The sequence below is a fragment of the Talaromyces rugulosus genome, chromosome V (genome assembly GCF_013368755.1).
Source record: "Talaromyces rugulosus chromosome V, complete sequence".
NCBI lineage: Eukaryota > Fungi > Ascomycota > Eurotiomycetes > Eurotiales > Trichocomaceae > Talaromyces > Talaromyces rugulosus.
The window spans coordinates 1,964,162-1,984,386 of record NC_049565.1 but is presented as its reverse complement, the minus strand read 5'-3'; the positions used below and the strand labels follow the sequence as shown (position 1 = coordinate 1,984,386).

The following is a 20,225-nucleotide window of genomic DNA, read 5'->3' as shown; positions in this document are numbered from 1 at the left end:
AGGTATTCACCAAACCATAAGATCATACTTATTTACAAAGAGACTTTAGTTGGAACTATACAAGCCCTTTTAAGCGTACATTTAGAATCTATACTGAATTGACTTCTGTTTACTAACCTTTTCAGGCAAATGAAACAAGCTAGGATAAATAACCTCCCCCTTTAACCGGGTACAAGATTTGATATCTTAAAAATGCGCACAATCGGCGTTCAATCAATCCCCGGGTTCCCCGAGAGTAGTTGACCTGGTACCAGAATAAAACAAAAAACAGAGAATAACCAAACCTAATGACATACTACCAATTCATTTCCTGACATACTGATCAAAAAAGAACGGGAAAAGACAGCATTGGGGAGGCGAGGTGTACAAATTGCAAATCCCTTTCGAGAAACCAATCCCCTTGGGCATCTCAGATATGACTTTTTATTCTTGCCACACCAGTTTGCCTCCTTGATCATATCCTCGAGAACGATTGATCGGACGGAGGTGTGCTCCGGCTGTTGTTTCCAAATCGGAATCGGTCTAGCCCCAAGTCTTTACCATCAGAGGAAGTTTAGGATTGACGAATGTAATACTGCGAATTCTAAAATAAAGCACTACCAGACAGTTAATGTCCTCCACTCGCAGCTGTTTTCCGGTTTTTCGCCGCCAGATAGGTGTGTTCCGTTTTGGGAAGGACTATTGTGCGTATTGCCACGCTATAAGATGCCCTGGGGTCTTCATATAACCAACACTGGGTATGACGCTCTGTCATATATTGTTATTTTAGAAAGAAAATGATACATCTCTCTTGAATACCTTTTTAATGCATATCATATCATTTTATTCTTAGATCTTATCAAACGCCTTTTGAACCCCAAACAGACTCTCTCTGTTACCACCGGAACCGGTCCTAGAATACCTCATCCAGACAGACAGACAGTAATTTGCTCCTGGATATCGATGCTGGATCTTCAATGCCCGAAGATTGAATCTCAAATGTCCGCCAATGTCTACTTGATACAGGAACTACCCTATTTTTCTAGATTTGTGACCACGCCAGTACCAACATGAATGCAATGAGCTTCCAGGGATGGACAATGCAGCCAGGCGGCTATGCGCTCCCTTATCAGGAAGTAGAGCTATTTAGTCCCCCGTCAGCTACAGTGCGTGCAATTCTTTTTCTAAGCTACAACTTGAAGCTAAAAACACGTCTTAATAGGATGACCGAGGCTCACCTCAGAAAGAGCCAGACATCAAAGGCTCGAAAAAGATGGCCATTCCTCGCCTGCCCGAGGGCTCCGAGGCATCACTGAGCTCTATCGGACGCTTTCATCGCCGTCATGTTCGCAGAGCTTGTGAATCCTGCCGCCAGAGAAAGACAAAGTGCACGGGTGATAAATCCGGATGCAGAAACTGCAGAGAAGCTGGGATAATCTGCTGCTACACTGATGGCAAGAGAGAAAAGTCGAAGCGGTATGTACCCTCTCAAAATGATATACTAGTGACTGATTAAAAGAAAAAGTCAACTTGCTACCCTGTCGGCCAAAGTTCAGACGTATGAAGAGGTCATACGAAAAATGAGTCTACGTTTTGGGGTCTCGGATGAGCAGTTGATGAGCAATGCCATGACATGCGTAGGTCCTACCTGCATTGGTGACTTTTTATCAGCCTGACAGTAGCAGGATTCACATCAATCAGTGCTGGCCGAGCAATCCGAAACTACCTCAGCCTTCTCAAGAGGTCGTTCTCTATTTGCCAATGACAACTCGGACCACAAGTCCAGGTCACCCTCCGCCGTATCCCACGCTGGAACGGATCGGGTGCAGGAAGATTTCAACAAGGACGATTCTACTCGTGCAACTGGGTATATTGGTGAAAGTTCCGAAGTATCTTGGCTGCAGAAGCTGCGCAAAAGGGTCAGCGAGGATACTCCAGATATCAAACAGTCCTCTCCTCCTCCAACACCAGGGGAAAATGACGACAACCTGGTTACTTCGAACAATTTCTACGAGGACAACAAGAACGTTGATTTTATAATAGACGGTGTGCAATCTCATGCAATGCCGCGCCAAAAAGTTGCCGAATTGCTTCTTAGGGCTTACTTTAAATCAGTCCACCCGTCGTTTCCGATCATTGGAATGTCGACTTTCATATCTCAATATCAGCTTTTCTTCAGCCAGCCAACTGTCAAACCCGGCAACAAGTGGCTGGCTATTTTGAACCTTATATTTGCCATTGCCACTGTGTATGCTCATTTGATCTCGGCAGATTGGAAGTCAGACCTCGAAGATCACTCTGTCTACTTTTCTAGAGCACGGGCTCTCAGTTTGCAAGACACACTGCTCGATCATCCTGATTTGCAACAGCTACAGATCGAAGGTCTGACATCTTTCTATCTTCTGGCTACAGGCCAAATTAATCGGTAGGCAAGAAACCCGGCTTTCCCTCGATGAACCCTTTTTTTTGTTTTGTCTGACAATTGAATAAACAGATCATGGAAGCTGTGTGGATGTGCGGTTCGGGGAGCAATAGCCTTGGGACTTCATCTTCGAAATGTAGACCCCAGCACCTCGGATACCTCAAAAGAGATTCGATATCGAGTCTGGTGGGCTTTGTACTCTATGGATCACTTGCTCAACGTGATCACCGGCCGGCCTTGCTGCATTTCCGATGGAGCGTGCACGACACCAGTCCCCATCCCTTACGACGAGAGCGATTTTCAAAAACAAGAGGCTGCCCAGATGCTGAGCAACCATTCGAGAAGAGGACTCTGGGTCCATGATTGGACCCCTGTCTCCTCGGCCCTGGCGAGCCCGCCCCAGGTGGAAGATTCTAATTCTAACACCGAGATGGCTGGAGCCAAATCCGACGCGAGTGAGACTACTGACTGGTTGAAATCTCTACCATCCAGCATGTCGCTATACTTCTTCCACCTCGCGACTCTCACTTCGATCGCCAAGCGGGCTAATATGAAACTGTACAGTGCTGAAGCTGTTCAGGCGCCATGGCCCAGTCTGGAGTTTACTATTCAGAGTCTCACTCTGGAAGCCAATGCATGGCTGGCCCACCTTCCAGAGTCGTATGACTTTAAACTCTTGCCCACCACGCAGACCATGATTACTCAGAAAACCAGTCTTGCGTTTTCTTACTATAGTACCAAGATTTCCATCACGCGGCCGTGTCTCTGCCGGCTCGAGAAACACTGCCAAACAGATGGCACATATGAATTCTGTTGTAAGACGGCAGCGGACTGCGTCGAGGCAGCTACGGGGATTATAAATCTCTTGCCTGATAATCTTGAGGCATCGCTGTTGCACAAAATCTCGCCGTGGTGGTGCCTGCTGCACTATCTGATGCAAGCCACCACAGTGCTCCTCTTGGAACTGTCATTCCGGGCAGAGCATGTGCCTGAAAGGGCCGTGGAAGTGTCCCAAGCGGCGAAAAAGTCCGTCAAATGGCTTCACGAGCTATCTCACTCGAGTTCTCCCGCGCATCGGGCGTGGAAACGTTGCAACGATCTTCTTCACAGCCTCGCACAGCCCCTAAATCTAGACATCAGCGATCTCCCCAGTGACGAGATCATGGTCGACCCGCCGCCTGACAGTTTTGTCTCTGTGCTGGAAAGTTCTCTGTTAGAACAGCAGATTCCGACTCCGCTGCCATATTTGGAACCAGACGCCCTGGATTTTCTAGACAAACACCAGGCCCAGAGTGAATCCCAGTCCTCCTCACGAAGCAACATTTTCGATGAGTACCTTCCATATGATCCAAATACCGGTCAGATTACGGGCTCTTTCTTCCCAGAAGCGAGTAATCTCGATCTAGATTTCGGCTATATGCTGGACAGCTCCGTGTATTAAATTGACCTTTGGGTTAATCTCGCCTGGTCAAAAAAGATTTTCGTTCTGAATAAAAGCAAAAGTCGAGGGATATATTTTTCTATTTTTTTTCTTTTGTTCAAATTGTACATGCTACGACGGTGTCTATATGGTTTATTATTATTTATTTTTTCTTCATCCTCTTACCTTCGTTTGTACAGACAGGCATGAGGGTTTCTATTGTATGGCGAACTTGACATACATTGCTGGAAAGATCTCTAAGAGAATGTGTCGTTCTTTTCTTACTGCTACTACTGCTTCTTCTTCTTCTTCTTCTTCTTTTTTCGGATCAGACTACGTTTAGAAAACTGCAACGCAAAATAAAAGAAAAGGCACTATTTCGATATTGTATAAACCCACATTTTGAAAGTCAACATTATTCGGTTTACCATCGACAAGAACCATATTTCCTTATAATTTTTAATCAATTGACAATACACTCAAACCATAACATGTACCTGGTCACGCGAGGATCTGCCAAAAACTCTGATTAAGTTTTCGTCTTCGCAAAGCTAAACACTGGAAAAGCACCGAAACAAACGTCACTCTGATACCCAAACCCATGGGAAACAGAGCAACGGCTAGACCGATCTAGCTACATTCTAGACTTGTTTCTATTTTTTATTTATTGTTTATTTATCGCCTCCTCACACGATATTCGTAAACATTTGGAAAGAAAAGGTAGGTGCCGACAAAAAAGGGGCAAATGTGGACTTCCTAAAGCAGCAATAAATTTCTGCTCTACCGTCTACATATAGAAATTACTAACTACTAACCAACCAAGGAAAGCGTTAGTATTAATATATTAGTCTATGACGAGTTTTTCAAATGTGTAAATTTTCGTAAGAGGTTTCCCCTGGTAATTTCGTACATATAGTTGTCTATTTGACGTCAGGATTATTCTATTGTTGAGCAGTGTATCGTCAACGTGGCGAATGGGAATGAGCCACCCCGGTGTGAGAAACATGGTAGAACATGAGCATGTGGCACTGGGTTGCATCCTTGGTTTGTATCTAGGGGTTTAGAGTGTTTGTAGTGCGTAATCATCTCGGGGAATGCCTGGATTTGCTGATTCTGAAGTTGGGAAACCCATGTGATGGGATAAAAAATGGGAGAGACAAGTCAACTCTCCCAGCTCCTCTTCCTCGCGGTAAACAGTACCCTAGCCTCTGCCTCGGGAGAGCCTCTCAAGGATGATATTGGCCACGACTGTGACAACGGTTCTATCGCCCCTGGCTTATTGCCCACTGCAGACGACTTCTTCCCCACAGCCTTCTGCCGACCAGTCCGTACCCCCACAATCTTCGAAGCATGAATATCGACCATCTCGACCGGCGGTCGCCCACTGTCCTTCCATGAATCAGGATTGTTGTGTCTGTGGTAGGCGTCGTCAGAGGAGGTGGAGCCCCGTTTCCAGCACCTAATCTCCTTCAAGCCAACGGGCGCTCGCCGGTGGCCAATAAAGCCGTCAATGCAGTCGAGTGCTGGGAGTAGACGCCGACGGATTCCGCATCCCGTGTGGTTTGGGTCGATTTGATAATCGGGGATTTGGCGGAGTGAGGCGGTGATGGAGGGGATGTCGGTTGAAGCTATACTAGGACTACTAGTGGTATTGTCTTCGAGTTCTTCCTCGTCGTCGTCGTCCTCATTTTCTTCGTCTACATCGACCTCGTTTTGCGGATCAATCAATGTAGATCCCAGGAAGATTGTTTTGGATCTTAGTGAGAAGAACCGGACCATTTCCCCCAGGTGGAACGAATCACACGCCCTTGAGTTGCTAAATCCCCAGCGGCATTGAATTGGGCGTGTATTTGATACTACTGCCGTGGTGGGGATATTGGTTTTGGAATAAGCTGTTTGACGCTCGGTATCGTCTTCCAACGCGCCAAAGGCCCGCAGGAAATGAGCTTGTAGGTCTGTAACTGTATTCAATATACATTGTCGTCTGTAGTATAGCTCCTCTATCGTATTCAGTTAGCAGATTGTTAAGAGTCAAACAATAGTAGATTTTTACCCTCGATGCCATTCGGGAAATACGCCCATCTATGGCTACCATGCTTCCCAACCCCAAGCCCGTCTATCCAATTTGTCGATCCAAGTAATATGAGAGTATGAGACAAAACTTGAAACACAGCTTGGTTCTCCAGAACCAATGCAACGTAAAGAATCTGCCGGATTCGGTCTTCGCTCAACTTGAGCAAAGACGAGCTGAATGATAACAAGGATATTTTGCCCTTGAGCGAGGGCACATAGCCCGCCCGCTTCAACGTGTCATGTATAATGCTTGAGGAGCTGAACAGGTCTGCAATCTCCAGTACGCCGGCAACGACCGATATGGGCTGCTGGCCTACTTCTTCCGCCAGCCGTGCATTTTGGTATTCGTCACCATCCGAAGACTGTATCACTTTTAGGAACAACTCCAGAATCTCTATACGATGCTTGCCCGTCAGTCGAGTCACGTTCAAGCCGACTAGAGGGAGTCCTTCTGTTTGATCGGCGGTTTGCTCGGCTGAAGACTGCTGCTGCTGTGGCTGCTGCTTTACTCGAACTGCCTTTACCTGAAACAGCCTCCCCTCGGCAAACTTATTCGGGTCTAAAAGGGCAGCAAAGAAGGGGCTATTGCGTCTCAGACTGTCGCTGGACACCTGCCAGCGATACCGGGTAGTGGCTGTGTCCACATACTCGAGAACGGCATCGCCGTCCCGCGAGAGGATTTTATACACGGTTTTGGAGCCATTGGGAGCTACTTCCATTCCGCGAAATTGTTGATCTACGGAAGAACTGGATATCGCAGCATTATCATTAGTATTTTGCCGGGGCAGCTGGGGGTCCGCTGCTGCTTGGTTTGGTCGTAGTGAGAGGCGTCTGGAGGGGAGCGGAGGATACTCCGACTCCATAGTGGTGGTGTGTGTGTTCAGGCTCTCTATCTGAGAGAGACATATATCGACAGCCTTCCTTGTTAAACTTGATAGTATCCCCAAACGTCACAATCTCAGACAAGTGGCGGTGCTGATGCGTCCGACTCGGCACTGGGACAATTCGGCATGTCGAACGAAGTTGGGGGAGTAACAAATAGGAAAAAAGAAGTTCAAGGCATTATGTGTAGTAGTTGAGGGCAAGAAATTGTTCTGATCGCGACATGAAGTGTTGTTGTTGTCAAGTGTTGAAGTCGAAAACATTTAAAGCAAACGTCGTCGCCACATGGTCCGTGCGGGGTGTATCTAATGCTCGGCCAATAAGGGCCGCGCACATATACCTATGTAAGTGAGAATCAGAAGAATTAGTAATACTTAAAACATCAATGATGGTATAGTATTGCATTCAAATCGTAAAACATATTTTTAATGCCAATGTAGCTCATAAATCGACATGCATGACTAATCAACGGTATAAACATTGCCACTATCTGTACTCCAGCCCCTCTATCCCATATGTCTTCCATTCATATACTCTTTCGTCCGGGCTCTGTGTTTGCATTGCCCATAGACCCTGCCATATGTCCAGACTGCTTGTTGACAGTTGAAAGACACTCATAATGATCTCATTATCCCAGTGTAATAACCGGTACGTGCAACAATTCCGTGTCGGAACGTGGTTGATTGTTATCGCCTTCTTCATCCTCATGGATAGAGTTCATAGCCTGGTCCATTATAGTATGGAGCAACTTGGCTTCAATGTTAGCGCCCTCTGGGTCCTCTAAATCGGCGTCGTCGTCATAAGTATTGAAATGCGATGCCCGAATTTGTCGCCAGTCAAAGGGCAGCCGTGAGAAAATAACAAACGATTGGTCCTTCTCTTTATCGCTTTTAGGGAGTTGTCTCTCCGGCGAGGGTGGTGCGCTGGGCGTTAGCAGCTCGGGCTCACGTGAGACTTCGAGGAAGGACTCTAGGCAGAAAAACCCAACGACAAAGTCGCGGTTGGCGCGGCCAGCTGCGAGACAGCTATCTCTATACCAGACGGAGGCGAACGATGAGCTGCCGCGTTGCGGCAAGCCCAGAATTAAGCCGCGCGCAAGTTGCGGGGGCTCGAGCGACTTCCAGGACCATTCGGCGTCTTGGATGAAGTTGGCGTCGTCTTCGACGCTAGTACTTTCGTGGGCAGTGAATTTCGGCGATGGGTCGGATCGCTGGACAATGGAGTGGGTGAGTGAAATGGTAGAAGTGCGCCGGATCGGTGGCTCCAGCGAGCTTGTAGAAAGGTCGGCTGGCGGCGGCAATAGGGTCGAGTCAATAGCGACGCCGTTCTCTTCGTCGTCGTCGTCGTCGTCGTCATCTTGGTCATCTTGGTTTCTGGATTTGCTGTCGACGGTGATTTCTGTGCGAATGACTTGGGCGACTCTTGTGACGGTCTCGCGGGCTGCGTGACGCAATGCTGAAATGGCAATATCGCTTTCCTGCAGATGGGCCTCGGCACTCGAAGGCCACAGGGTTGCCAGACTGGCCCACGAAGCGATGCTAACGACACCTCGTGTGTATAGCTGCTTGATAACGTCGATCTGCTCACGATTTCGCCGCCGGCGGTCCAGCAGCATCTGGGTCGAGACGGCGTTGCCCATCAGCAGCAGCTGGCGGCCGCCCTCCCATAAAATAAAACTGTGCTTTCTCGACGTGGCTATCAGCGCAGCCATGGTCTCGGGCGACCAGTCGTCGATGATATCGGCCTGCACGCACAGCACGGCGATATGCGGCCCAACCAGGTTGGCGATGCGGAGCAGCCCCGCGGTGGTGGTGATGGCGGACGCCGGCGACACACAAATCAACTGGCCATGGGGCAGGCCGGTCTTCTTTTCTTTTAATAGTCGCAGATAGGTCACTATCGGGTTGACGGGAAACGACGACTCGGCGGTTTTGGAATCCATCTTTGTTTGTTTTCTCTCTGGCCAGGCTGTAAGGGGGTGGTGGTTGTTGTTGTTGTTGTTGTTGGTCGCACAAAACGGACACGCTGTCGCTTTGAGATCAGACCAGGTATCCCAGGGATATTTCGAATACGACAATGCGCTACAATGTAATTGATCGATGGAAGAGAGACAGAAGGAGGAGTGAGTGAGCGAGGCCTGCGAAGTTACTCCACACTTTGGCTGGCTGGTGGTGGTGATCTTGTTGGCGGGTACTCCGTGCCTCGGGCAATCCTTCACACTTTTGGCTGAAGAACCAGTAATTACTGTATCCAGTGCATCCAGTGCATCCACAGGGCCACAAACACCGAGTCGACTGCAGCTGGGCTGGGTTAGCGAGACGGCGCTGCCGATCGCACAAAGTAATGAGCAGCAATGCCACCCAAGCCAGCGACGATCCGGGCGGGACGAGAGTTACCGGAGGCCTGGACTGGACCCGCGCTCGGGGGCGGGCCGCTAGTGCTATCATAAGCTGGGATAATTTATACGGGGGTGTATTCTTCAGGATGTAGTATTATTACTATTATTATTATATTACTGTTATTATTTGGAATATTTCTGTTTACTTAATACCTGTTTAATAGCATGTCCAGATCTGCCAAGACATCCTGAAAATGCATGTGATTGCTGGCTCGGGTGCTAGGACTGCCACTGTAGATCCTATGGAGTGGCATTCCTGCCTGAGGCACCAATTGATCATTCTATCCTAGACATCTATTTTGAGTCGTCTTATGATTGTTGTTGTTGTTATTATTTTCCTTTACTTTTTGTCTTCTATCTCTTTTCTCCTATTTCCCTTACTACGCTGCCTGCCATGTCACGTGCCACCCCCGCCATGTAGTATCAATTAATGTACTCGGATTCTTCCACCACCACATCCTTCCATCTACACATCATCATATATGTACCAGTCATGTCGTTTTAAATATACCAGAATGGCGTTATCACGGCCACCATTGATAGAACCCAGCCTACCCTGGATAAGACTATCCAGACTCTCTACAATCAAACCATTAACGACCCATCCAGTTTAACCAATGTAGAACGAAGAATAATCACCTACTATCCATCACCAAACAAAAAAGATGCTCTCTACTATACTATCTGTAGAATAAACTTCTTTGACCTAGTCACCAAAACCATTAAAAATCATAGATTCGCTCACATTCAACAGGGCCCACCTCATAACAGCCGGCATAGTCCCAAAACAAAATAGAAAACTATTCATCAAACTCACAGCCCTCAACCATAAAAATCAAGATCTTATCCACAAAAAAAATTCAGCTACCACAACAGAAAAGCTAAAAACCGCCAGAGTAAATACCCAGACCATCAACAACAAACTCATCACTACCCGAACCGCCATCCTACAATCCTACACCAGTAATAATATACACAGTCTCCAGTATACCCTACAAGTACCATGGCAGCAACACATCCTAAACCTCACCAAAACATCTGTTTATAGACTAGTCATTTATTTCCTAAAAAATCCAGAAACAAATATATTTAAAAAACAGATTAAAACTACTATTTACCATAGTTTATATTTTAAACCACAATTAATAAACAAAGCCACAGTAGACAAGTTCACCCTCCACTAGATAGCATATTCTAATAATCCTACTACTCTTTCAAGTCAGTTTTTGCCCTCTAAACAGGACAGAAACAAGTTCCCCTCTAATCTACAACAGGATTCATTTCTTTATATCAACCAAGAGTCACTAGATTCACACAATACAACACAACCATTTATCTAATAACAGGAAGCCCAACAAAGCCACAAAGCCACTCAAGATGGATTTCAAACATCTTTCCTCAACACTATTTGCACGCCTTACTCAACAAGACCTTGCCACAGACAGAGCAAAGACTTGGCCATATCGCCACACATCAGAGTTGGAGGCTCTTCACAGAGCAGCAAGTTACTTGAAAGACGCAAATGGAGAACATGATGGGATATAACCACCTCCTGCTCGCTGCATGTAACCCAAAAGTGCTCCTTCAGTTTATGGTATTTTCCGAAGGAGACATAAAATTGTATACATACAAATTACGCCCACCTTATGAGGTACCTTTTTTATGGAGCTATATCGGTCGTAGTCACATTCATCTAGTCTGTGGAGCCGACAGTGTAAAATCTACATACGATAAGATCCATATAGGAGGAGTCGAAGGGACCATCTTACGAATGCAGACTTGATCAGCACTAGTGAGCTAACATGTTATAGAGATAATAATATCTAAGAAGATCCCAACTAGGATCATACAGCGTCCTGCATTCTGTCCAACCAACTGCAGATAGATCATTGCCATATCACATCAACCCAATCAGCTCCTTAAGATCCCAGGATACTCAATACAGAGATATCATACAATTTCAGTTTAGTCAAACACAACTCTAGCAATATCTATATCCAAATCAACTACTCCAATAGTATAGATTACTGAAAGTCAATTATACAAAAAGACTCCATTACCAAGAAAAGGCGAACTACAACACCCCTGAATAAACATTTCTACAGCTCATCTACATCAGACTAAAAATTAAAATTCAACAATATCAGCAAGGTCAATAATACTCCTCCAATCAGCTTAGACCAAGGATCACTGAGAAAGACCTCCTTTAACGTCCTGCTCAGCGAGGAGAGCCTCAAAAAAAATGCTCAGGTAGCACTGGGGACGATGGGTACTTGAAAATAGATATATCCGGGTCACTAGCGAAAATCTCGAGTTTTGATATAGTTCCGTTGGAACTATCTGGCCCACATTCGATAATGGTTTCTCTCCATCCCAACAGGTATAGCAGGAGCAAATCTCTCAGCAGCCCTGTCAGTGCCTGGGGCTTCTCGCACCCAGGGATCTGAGACTTTGGACTATAGGTCAATATCGATATGTAAATAACACAAAAGGCGGAGATTAATAGCAACTTCACAGCTAGCTTCATTCTTGAAAATGATAGTGTTGCTGCGGATAGTCTGCTAATATCTACAGGGAGCTATTCAGAAATTATTAATAATTCTTTACTAATAGATTTCTTTCCTAGAGTTCTGACACTACTATCCTTATCTGCCAAAAAATGATAGTCTAGCGAAGAATATAGGACCTTATTTATTCTAAAGTTCCTAATCATGTTGTAGATAAAGTTAGATCTTAATTTTTTACAGTTCTAAAGAAATTGCTGCTGGCGTTGAGTTTAACCAGAGCTTGAGCAGCTACCTTAGAATCAACAGACAATCGGACGGCACCCAACGGATGGTCTTCCAGATACCAGTGACACCGTCTACATAACCAATCTATTGATATCTGCATTTACAATTTTTCTATTTGCTGTGGAAAAATGTTGACTACATTAATTAATGTCATCCGACCATACCAGTGCCGGTAGTAAATATGTTATACGTCCATGTGAGACGATGCAACGCGTTTATCACGCTTTCAAGGACCGGATTATTAAGAACACAAGGAGATCAAGTGCATGTCTGATTACGACGCTACCATTCCGCGTCAGGAAAGGATCAAAGTAACATGCCTCGTACGGTCACATTTAAGAGTCATTTACTAATGCGGGCCGCCCAATCAGAGTGCCCCATATGACAATCATGGACTGAGGACAACTCAAGTCAGCATTATTAAATATAGTGACAAATTACCTGGGGAGTTATATTCAAGTAAGATGATAATATTATTAAAAACCGTGAGGTGATTCCATGCAGCCATACTGCGTGAAAGGCGAAAAAACCCCTGGTGGGCTTTAGGTGTAGCGTTGATGATCTTTAGGTTATGGCCCAATCAAGATTAAACCATGTTTAATAAACAGTTGATTGGCTATTTAGCCAACATCCACGCAGATCTTTGCCTTGTACTAATAGTAGAGATGACCTGCAGGATGATTTAATGATAATGTCCCTTCACGAACCGTTGTCGCATAAATCAAGGCTGAAACTCTCAATTGTCATATTATTACATGTTAGTAAAACACACACTACAAAGACCGCATGCGGCCACTGTCATTTAATATTTCTCCGGTCAGTGGCCCCCATTAAGCTTCAAGCCACTTATGACAATGCATCTAAAAAAAGGGCTATCTCCCGGAGCGTCGCATCCAAGATGAAACGCCCGCGTACCTGGATCTAAGGACCCCTAGTACGTCTCTAGGGCCCTGGTGGCTTCAGCCCCGGTTTATCGCAGCCGGTTCTACACCGAATCTACGGGCTGGTTGCACCCTTCAAATACACTGGAATGACTGCTTTCTTACCCTAGAAGAGCCTAGCTGCTGCTACACCAGCAGCTAGTCTCTTGTCCAACGCTACACCCCCGCGTGATTCGTATCCCATGTATGTAACATGTGCCGATAGTGATATGGTCAAGCTTTTTGAGATGAAACCTTGAGTACCAGTCTTGCTCAGCAAGTCGATCAGTACAAGTACGCCACGGTCCTCTCGTGTTCTTTTTTCCTTCTTTTTTCCTTCCTGTCAACGCTCCCTTGCTCCAGACGTACGCTGCCAGAAGATCCTTGACGGATCTCGTTCATTCCTTCATTGTATATATATATATAGCCCATCTTGTCAATCTCTATTCCAACATGCATCTTTCCAAGATCGCGACCGGCCTCGGTCTGATGGCTGGCATTGCTTCGGCAGTCCCCCACCGCACACTTTCGGCTCGCGCAAACTCGACGTCGAGCAGCCAGACCGTTGTATACTGGGGCCAAAACGGCAGCGGGGCCACGGAGAACGAAGATTTGAGCTCATACTGCACAGCAGACTCTGGCGTCGATGTTATCGTCCTCTCTTTCCTGTACCAGTTCGGAAGCGGAGTGACCACCCCATCAGGCGTCATCGGCGAGTCCTGCTTCATCAGCACCACTGGCGAGCCCCAGTTGTGCGACGATGTCGCCTCGTCCATCACCAAGTGCCAGGCCGCTGGTGTCAAGATCATTGTGTCTCTAGGAGGCGCCTCTGCCTCTTACGCTCTGACTTCCCAGGAGGAAGCTGAGACTATCGGCCAGTACCTCTGGGAATCGTATGGTGGTTCCGGAAACACCTCTGTGCCTCATCCCTTTGGCAATGCCACCGTGGACGGCTGGGACTTTGATATCGAGAGCAACCAAGGTAACCAGTACTTCCAGTACATGATTTCTAAGCTGCGCTCCAACTTTGCTTCCGACACGAGCAAGACCTACTACATCACCGGTGCTCCTCAGTGCCCTATCCCTGAACCCAACATGGGAGAGATCATCAGCAACTCGACCTTTGATTACCTCTGGGTTCAGTTCTATAACAACAACGGATACGCACCCGACCCTTGCTCCCTGGGATTCAACGGCGGTGCTCCCTTCAACTACAATGAATGGGCCAAATACCTTGCCGGCACTCCATCCAAGGACGCCAAAATCTTTGTCGGTGTGCCCGCCTCGACCCTGGGCGCCAACGGTAACAGTGGCGGCGCAGAGTACTACATCACCCCGGCCGACTTGGCCAGCCTCGTTGCTGATACCAAGGGCAACTCGACCTTTGGTGGTGTGATGATGTGGGATGCTGGCTACTCCGACTCCAACGTCGTCGACGGCTGCACTTATGCCCAGCAAAGCCACAGCATTCTGACGACCGGCTCTCCTTGCTGATTGTAGGAATATTTTTGTCTGAAATGACAGAGCGTGGTTGTATTGATCTGCGTATATAGCAGGATTGAATGTACATAGAAACACCCGAGCCAGTAAATATCATGAGCTGATTCAAACGATGTAATGAAACTCGACAAGACTCAAGCTGTTTTGCTTGCATTATTATTATTATGCGCCAATTCTCACCGTAGAGCTTGGTGTAGCATCCGACTCCCGAGTTGTGCAATAATCGTTAATCGGGTCTCGGCGATCGGAATAGCTGGATAGCTGCATACCCCTAGTCCCAGTGCGGCTTAGCGCTCCTGCCCCTGAGGCCTGAAGCAAATGTTTTTTTCGGAAGGAGCGATTGGCCACTCCCGTGTCACGTGGCCGCAAATATCGCCGTCCGATCGTACGACGAGCTCTGACACTCTTCCGAATCGCCGCTCTCTTCGTGCTCAGGGAATAATAATCATCTGAGCTGGCTTGAGAAAATCGGTCTCGGTCTGACAGCTTGGTATTGCAGTCAGTTGATCAGCTGCCCTGCTATTATATTAGTATACGGCTCACGCCATTCGACACCCTTCGGAACCTTCACCCCGCGTGGCACACCCCTTGACTACTATTTCTTCGCGCATCTATCACCTTTACGTTGTCTAGGATATTTTCATTTCCTGCTAGTCTACCAGACCTGACCGTTTGTCGACATCCGCGCTCATCCGCCGCCGAGCTCTTCGATATTCATCATGCCGGGCAAAATTTTGCCAACGTTTACCGAGGCCGAGGTGCAGTCGCACACCTCGACCAAATCCTGTTATGTCGTGCTGGATTCGAAAGTGTACGATATAACCGAGTTTCTATACGACCATCCAGGTGGCGAGGACTTGATTCTGGAATACGCCGGAAAGGATATCAAAGAAATTTTGCAGGATTTATCGTCCCACGAACATTCCGATTCCGCCTACGAGATTCTTGAGGAATACCACATTGGCTTTGTTTCAAACGGAAAAGGACAGGCTAAATCGAGTGATGGAGCACAGAGTAATGGAACGACACGTGCGGTTTATGAAACTACTGGCATGTCGAACGAGGAAGACCTTTCCGTTGAGACCGACTATGCCTCCGATTACAGCAAGCACAAGTTCTTGGATTTGAGGAAGCCCATGTTCCCGCAGCTGTGGTTTGGAGGCTTCTCAAAAGATTTCTACCTGGAACAAGTCCATCGGCCCCGACATTACAAAGGTGGAGAATCCGCCCCGTTGTTTGGGAACATTTTGGAGCCTTTATCGAAAACTCCATGGTATGTTGTGCCTATGATCTGGGTGCCGTGTGTGGCGTACGGCACCTACGTCGGTGCTGCCGGATATGACTTTGGGCTTAACGCTGCGGGGTATTGGGTATTGGGTTTGTGTGTCTGGACTTTGATCGAATACGGAATGCACCGTTGCCTTTTCCACATTGATAAGTACGATCTGTCTTGCGCCCATACCACCTGAAACTATGCTGACAATTCTCAAGATGGCTACCGGATAACCGGGTGGGAATTAGTCTACACTTCTTGCTGCATGGTATCCATCATTACTTGCCCATGGATAGATACCGTCTAGTCATGCCTCCGACTCTCTTTGTCCTGCTCGCCGCTCCGTTCTGGAAATTCGCGCATTTTGTTCTCTTCCACAACTGGTACGCTGGACTGCTAGGATATTGCGGTGGCGTCTTCGGTTATATCTGCTACGATCTGACCCACTACTTCCTCCACCATCGCAAGTAAGTTTCTTCACATATCGTCAACACGTATGTGAGCCTTGGGACTAATTTTTTATTTCTTCCCAGCCTACCTCTCTACTACAAACAGCTCAAGAAATATCACCTGCAACATCACTTTGCCGATTATGAGAACGGCTTTGGCGTCACCAGTCGTTTCTGGGACCGTATCTTCGGCACTGAGCTGGAGATCCCACCTCCCAAGGTCTTGAAGGCAGAGTAAACCTGCCTGTGTTTTCACCAACCGTGTTTACTTCATATACCCGAGATTCAGCTTCGATCGATCACGTTTCACCCGCCTCGATTATCTGGAAAACTGACGACGAAAGCTGTATGGATCTAGGGTTCAGCGTTCGAGGGAACCATCATGTTTCATTCTACCTTTTTTTTCCTCTTCATAATGATTGTCAAGTACTGGCAAGCCCAAAATATGCGATACTGTTGATAATCGCCGCCCCTAATACATAATAGTTTACGTTGCATTTGTACGAAGAGTGATGAACAATTGATTTTTAATATTTAATGATATGTATTATAATATTAATGTGAGGCCTAAGTGAGCAATTCATTGTATATTACTGCTTTGGGTGGCGATAAGCAAATGCGGAGCCCGCCCCGTGTGGGGCTCTACTGCACCTGTGATTGAATCATTGGGGCTGAAACGCTCACGTGACACTAGAATTTGCTGCTGCCCGTTTTTGACCGCCCAACAGGCCCGGATTGGCAACTGCACCCAACCCATCACGACTCACTATCATCTACTACTAGCTTTTCCAAAATCTCTCCTGTCAACGCCGTACTCAACATAAATATCGGAAATTGCTCCGGGAAGTGCTTGGAGACCGTCTAACAGAAGGGTTTGCAACACCACGCCATATCTCGCTCTTCCTCTCTAACAGCACGAAAAAGTGATCAATATCCTTTCCTCCTCCAGTCTAGTTGCGTGTGTTTGATCAAAAAGGAGATATCTCAACATATCCGTCGGAATGTCAGGTCTTGACGTTGAAGCTCTGCTTGAGTCCACTGCCGCCTCTGTCAACGAAGTGTCCGATAGAGACCGCGATGACCGCTCGAAAACCGAGACAGGCGATCGCCGCGATCGTTCGCGCGACCGAGACCGCAAACGCAGAGGAGATCGCAGCCGCGATCGTCGACGGGACGACAAGGATGAAGAAATGAAAAGTCCGCGGAGCGAGCATGGCAGTGCTAACGGAAGCCATAGAAGCAGCAGAAGGAGAAGCCGCAGTCGCGACAGTGACCGACGCCGTCGTCGCGGCGATGACTATCGCTCCGGTGGTGGCGCTGGTGCTGGTGGTGACTACTACCGCGGCGGTGGACGGGCTCGCTCGAGATCACGCTCCCCTTATGATGACAGCAGATACTATCGCCCCAATGGCGGCGGCCGTGCCCGACGGGATGACCGTGACGATGATCGCCCTCCTCGACGAGAACGGGAGGGGAGAAGGCGCAGCCGTAGTGCCAAACGCGCCAGCGCGGCTCCTGATGAAGAGTTGAACGAGGATGAACGGGACAAGCGTACTGTTTTTGTTCAGCAACTCGCCGCTCGTTTGAGAACAAAAGAACTCATCGCGTTCTTTGAAAAGGTGGGGCCAGTTAAGGAAGCTCAGATCGTCAAGGATCGCGTCAGTGGCAGATCAAAGGGGTATGTTTTCCACCATGTGATGAGAGATTCAAGGCGCTAACCTGGAATTCAGCGTGGGCTATGTCGAATTCAAGGACGAATCATCTGTTCCACTTGCGATTCAGCTCACCGGCCAGAAGCTTTTAGGAATCCCCATCATTGCTCAATTGACCGAAGCCGAGAAAAACCGACAAGCCCGTAATCCGGAATCAAGCGGCCAGCACTCGACCTCTGCGCCGTTTCATAGGTTGTATGTTGGTAACATTCATTTCAGTATTACTGAAAATGATCTCCAGAATGTGTTTGAACCATTTGGCGAACTCGAATTTGTTCAACTCCAAAAAGACGAAACTGCTCGCAGCCGAGGCTATGGATTTGTACAGTAAGTTTGGTGCTCATTATATCCTGTATCGTGTATTAACTAGTTTCACAGGTTTCGCGATCCCAACCAGGCAAGAGACGCACTTGAAAAGATGAACGGTTTCGACCTTGCTGGTAGACCTATCCGAGTTGGCCTTGGCAATGATAAGTTTACCCCTGAATCAACGGCGAATCTTCTACAACGTTTCCAAGGCCAAGGCAACCCACAATTCCAAGGCTCTTCTTTCTCAGGGCAAGGCGGCCGTGGCGTCCAGGCTGGCGGCGCTAGCAATTTCGACCGTGCCGGTGGCCGAGATAACGAGAAAGGAACAGGTGGAGCAAGTGCTCTGGATGATACAGACGTTGCCGGTGTGAACTTCAACAACTATAGCAGAGATGCATTGATGAGGAAACTTGCGAGAACAGATGAACCTGAGCCTTCTGCAGACGAGAAGATCCAGATGCTTCGACCCAAAGCCGAGCCAAAGCCGCTGCCGGTCAACGTGAACATGGCAAGCCGCTGCGTTTTGCTTCGGAATATGTTTGATCCTAACGAGTAAGTGTTGAATATATAAACAGGAGAAGAAGCAGGACTAACAATGCAACAGGGAAGAGGGCGAGGTGTGGATAAAAGAATTGGAAGACGACGTCCGCGCCGAGTGCGAGGAAAAATACGGACATGTTGTTCACATTGCTCTAGACCCGAATTCGCAAGGAGATATCTATCTCAAGTTCGACCGCGTCCAAGGCGGCGAGAACGCCATCAAAGGCCTGAACGGACGATTCTTTGGCGGCAAGCAAATCAGCGCCCAGCCCGTCGTCGACGCCGTCTACAGCAGTCTCTTTTCCCGCACCAAAGCGATTTAAAATAATACCTGACGCCAGTCACCACTTAAACCACGACAGCACCGCCCGGACTGTTTGGTAGGTTTCCTATTCTAACTGTCGATAGGGGAACCTTTTTTGTTCACAGCCATTGCTGTTTGTTTCCCTATCCCTAGTTCAAATGTTGTCTTTGAAACAGGCTGGAACGATGCTACCCTCGGTAGGTGCTACTCCAGACGACTTTCACTTACTCATGTGAACTACTATCTGGTAGCTACTCTTTTTTTATTCTCTTCTAGGGGCGTGGGTCGTACTTTGGCTTTATTTGTACATGAGGTAGTAATAGTATATTCCTAGTTATTCGTATTCAGTTTTTAAGAAGTGATCTACCGGTGTTAGTAGTGCTGTTTGAAAATAATATTAAACTAGCACCATCGATTTGAAGGTGTCGATGCAATGTTCTCTAGAGCAAGGAGAATTTAGACTTTGATGCATGTAAGAAACTTGACATGCCCCACTCATACCAACTGAGCCTGCAGTAAATGTGTACTATATGTGATATCAACTGATACATGTAGCTTTCAATTACTAAAGAGGCTGATGTGGCATTTCGAAGACGAGGGATTTTATGAGTTTGTGGCAAGCTTAAAGCTGGTATATCCTGTTTTCCATTTTATGTTCAGCCGATTCTGTGTTATATCTTGACATATTAGTGGTGTGTATGGTTGTGTGTAATCAATTTGCCAATTGTGCAAGTAAGTTTCCGCTGAGGTGCTGTCAGGGATGACAAATAGTAATTAGTTGGTGACATTAGTGGCGACTAAACACTGAAAGAAAAGAGCAAACAGTGAAAATCAATGTATTCAAATGTTATATGTGCAAAGAAGCAGATGACTGTGCATATGATATGATGGTATAGAAAGCCAGTGAGTGCTCCAATTCACATGAAAGGGAAATACAGACAACTTCTATGTTCAAAAATACTCATTAATTAGCTTTATCTCTCATGTGGGTGGCCTGCTCTATCACTCTGAAAGAACTACCACCATCATTCCCACTCAGGGGTAATTTGACAAGCAAGAACAAGTTTAATGGTTTGAATTTACTTCTATCTGGTGAGTGTTTGAAGCATGTGAAAGCAACAGTCTCTGTTGCCTAGAAACGGACTGGGGACTGAAAGATCAGAAAATATTGCAAGATAACTTGCATTACAAATCATTGGTGGGATATCAGAAGAAAGAACCTGGAATATAAACAGTGTGATACATTCAGCTA

General features: G+C 47.0%; 6 protein-coding genes across 6 annotated transcripts; 4 read left to right on the top strand and 2 right to left on the bottom strand.

Moving 5' to 3' along the window:
- Positions 1–1,049: 1,049 nt before the first annotated feature.
- TRUGW13939_09229 (uncharacterized protein) lies at positions 1,050–3,842 on the top strand (the record flags this gene model as incomplete). The annotated part of the gene is made up of 5 exons (XM_035492354.1): positions 1,050–1,145; positions 1,202–1,455; positions 1,505–1,616; positions 1,665–2,404; positions 2,474–3,842. The coding sequence occupies 5 exons, from the start codon at positions 1,050–1,052 to the stop codon at positions 3,840–3,842; spliced, it is 2,571 nt and encodes an 856-aa protein (XP_035348247.1).
- A 1,140-nt stretch (positions 3,843–4,982) lies between these two features.
- Positions 4,983–6,757, bottom strand: TRUGW13939_09228 (uncharacterized protein; the record flags this gene model as incomplete). The annotated part of the gene is made up of 2 exons (XM_035492353.1): positions 4,983–5,821; positions 5,875–6,757. The coding sequence occupies 2 exons, from the start codon at positions 6,755–6,757 to the stop codon at positions 4,983–4,985; spliced, it is 1,722 nt and encodes a 573-aa protein (XP_035348246.1).
- A 647-nt stretch (positions 6,758–7,404) lies between these two features.
- TRUGW13939_09227 (uncharacterized protein) lies at positions 7,405–8,718 on the bottom strand (the record flags this gene model as incomplete). Its single annotated transcript, XM_035492352.1, has 1 exon — positions 7,405–8,718. One exon carries the CDS (start codon positions 8,716–8,718, stop codon positions 7,405–7,407), a length of 1,314 nt encoding a protein of 437 aa, XP_035348245.1.
- Positions 8,719–13,339: 4,621 nt separating this feature from the next.
- Positions 13,340–14,380, top strand: TRUGW13939_09226 (uncharacterized protein; the record flags this gene model as incomplete). The annotated part of the gene is made up of 1 exon (XM_035492351.1): positions 13,340–14,380. One exon carries the CDS (start codon positions 13,340–13,342, stop codon positions 14,378–14,380), a length of 1,041 nt encoding a protein of 346 aa, XP_035348244.1.
- Positions 14,381–15,105: 725 nt separating this feature from the next.
- TRUGW13939_09225 (uncharacterized protein) lies at positions 15,106–16,346 on the top strand (the record flags this gene model as incomplete). The annotated part of the gene is made up of 3 exons (XM_035492350.1): positions 15,106–15,824; positions 15,878–16,126; positions 16,193–16,346. 3 exons carry the CDS (start codon positions 15,106–15,108, stop codon positions 16,344–16,346), a joined length of 1,122 nt encoding a protein of 373 aa, XP_035348243.1.
- A 763-nt stretch (positions 16,347–17,109) lies between these two features.
- TRUGW13939_09224 (uncharacterized protein) lies at positions 17,110–18,992 on the top strand (the record flags this gene model as incomplete). Its single annotated transcript, XM_035492349.1, has 4 exons — positions 17,110–17,786; positions 17,839–18,147; positions 18,199–18,681; positions 18,734–18,992. The coding sequence occupies 4 exons, from the start codon at positions 17,110–17,112 to the stop codon at positions 18,990–18,992; spliced, it is 1,728 nt and encodes a 575-aa protein (XP_035348242.1).
- Between the last annotated feature and the right edge of the window lie 1,233 nt (positions 18,993–20,225).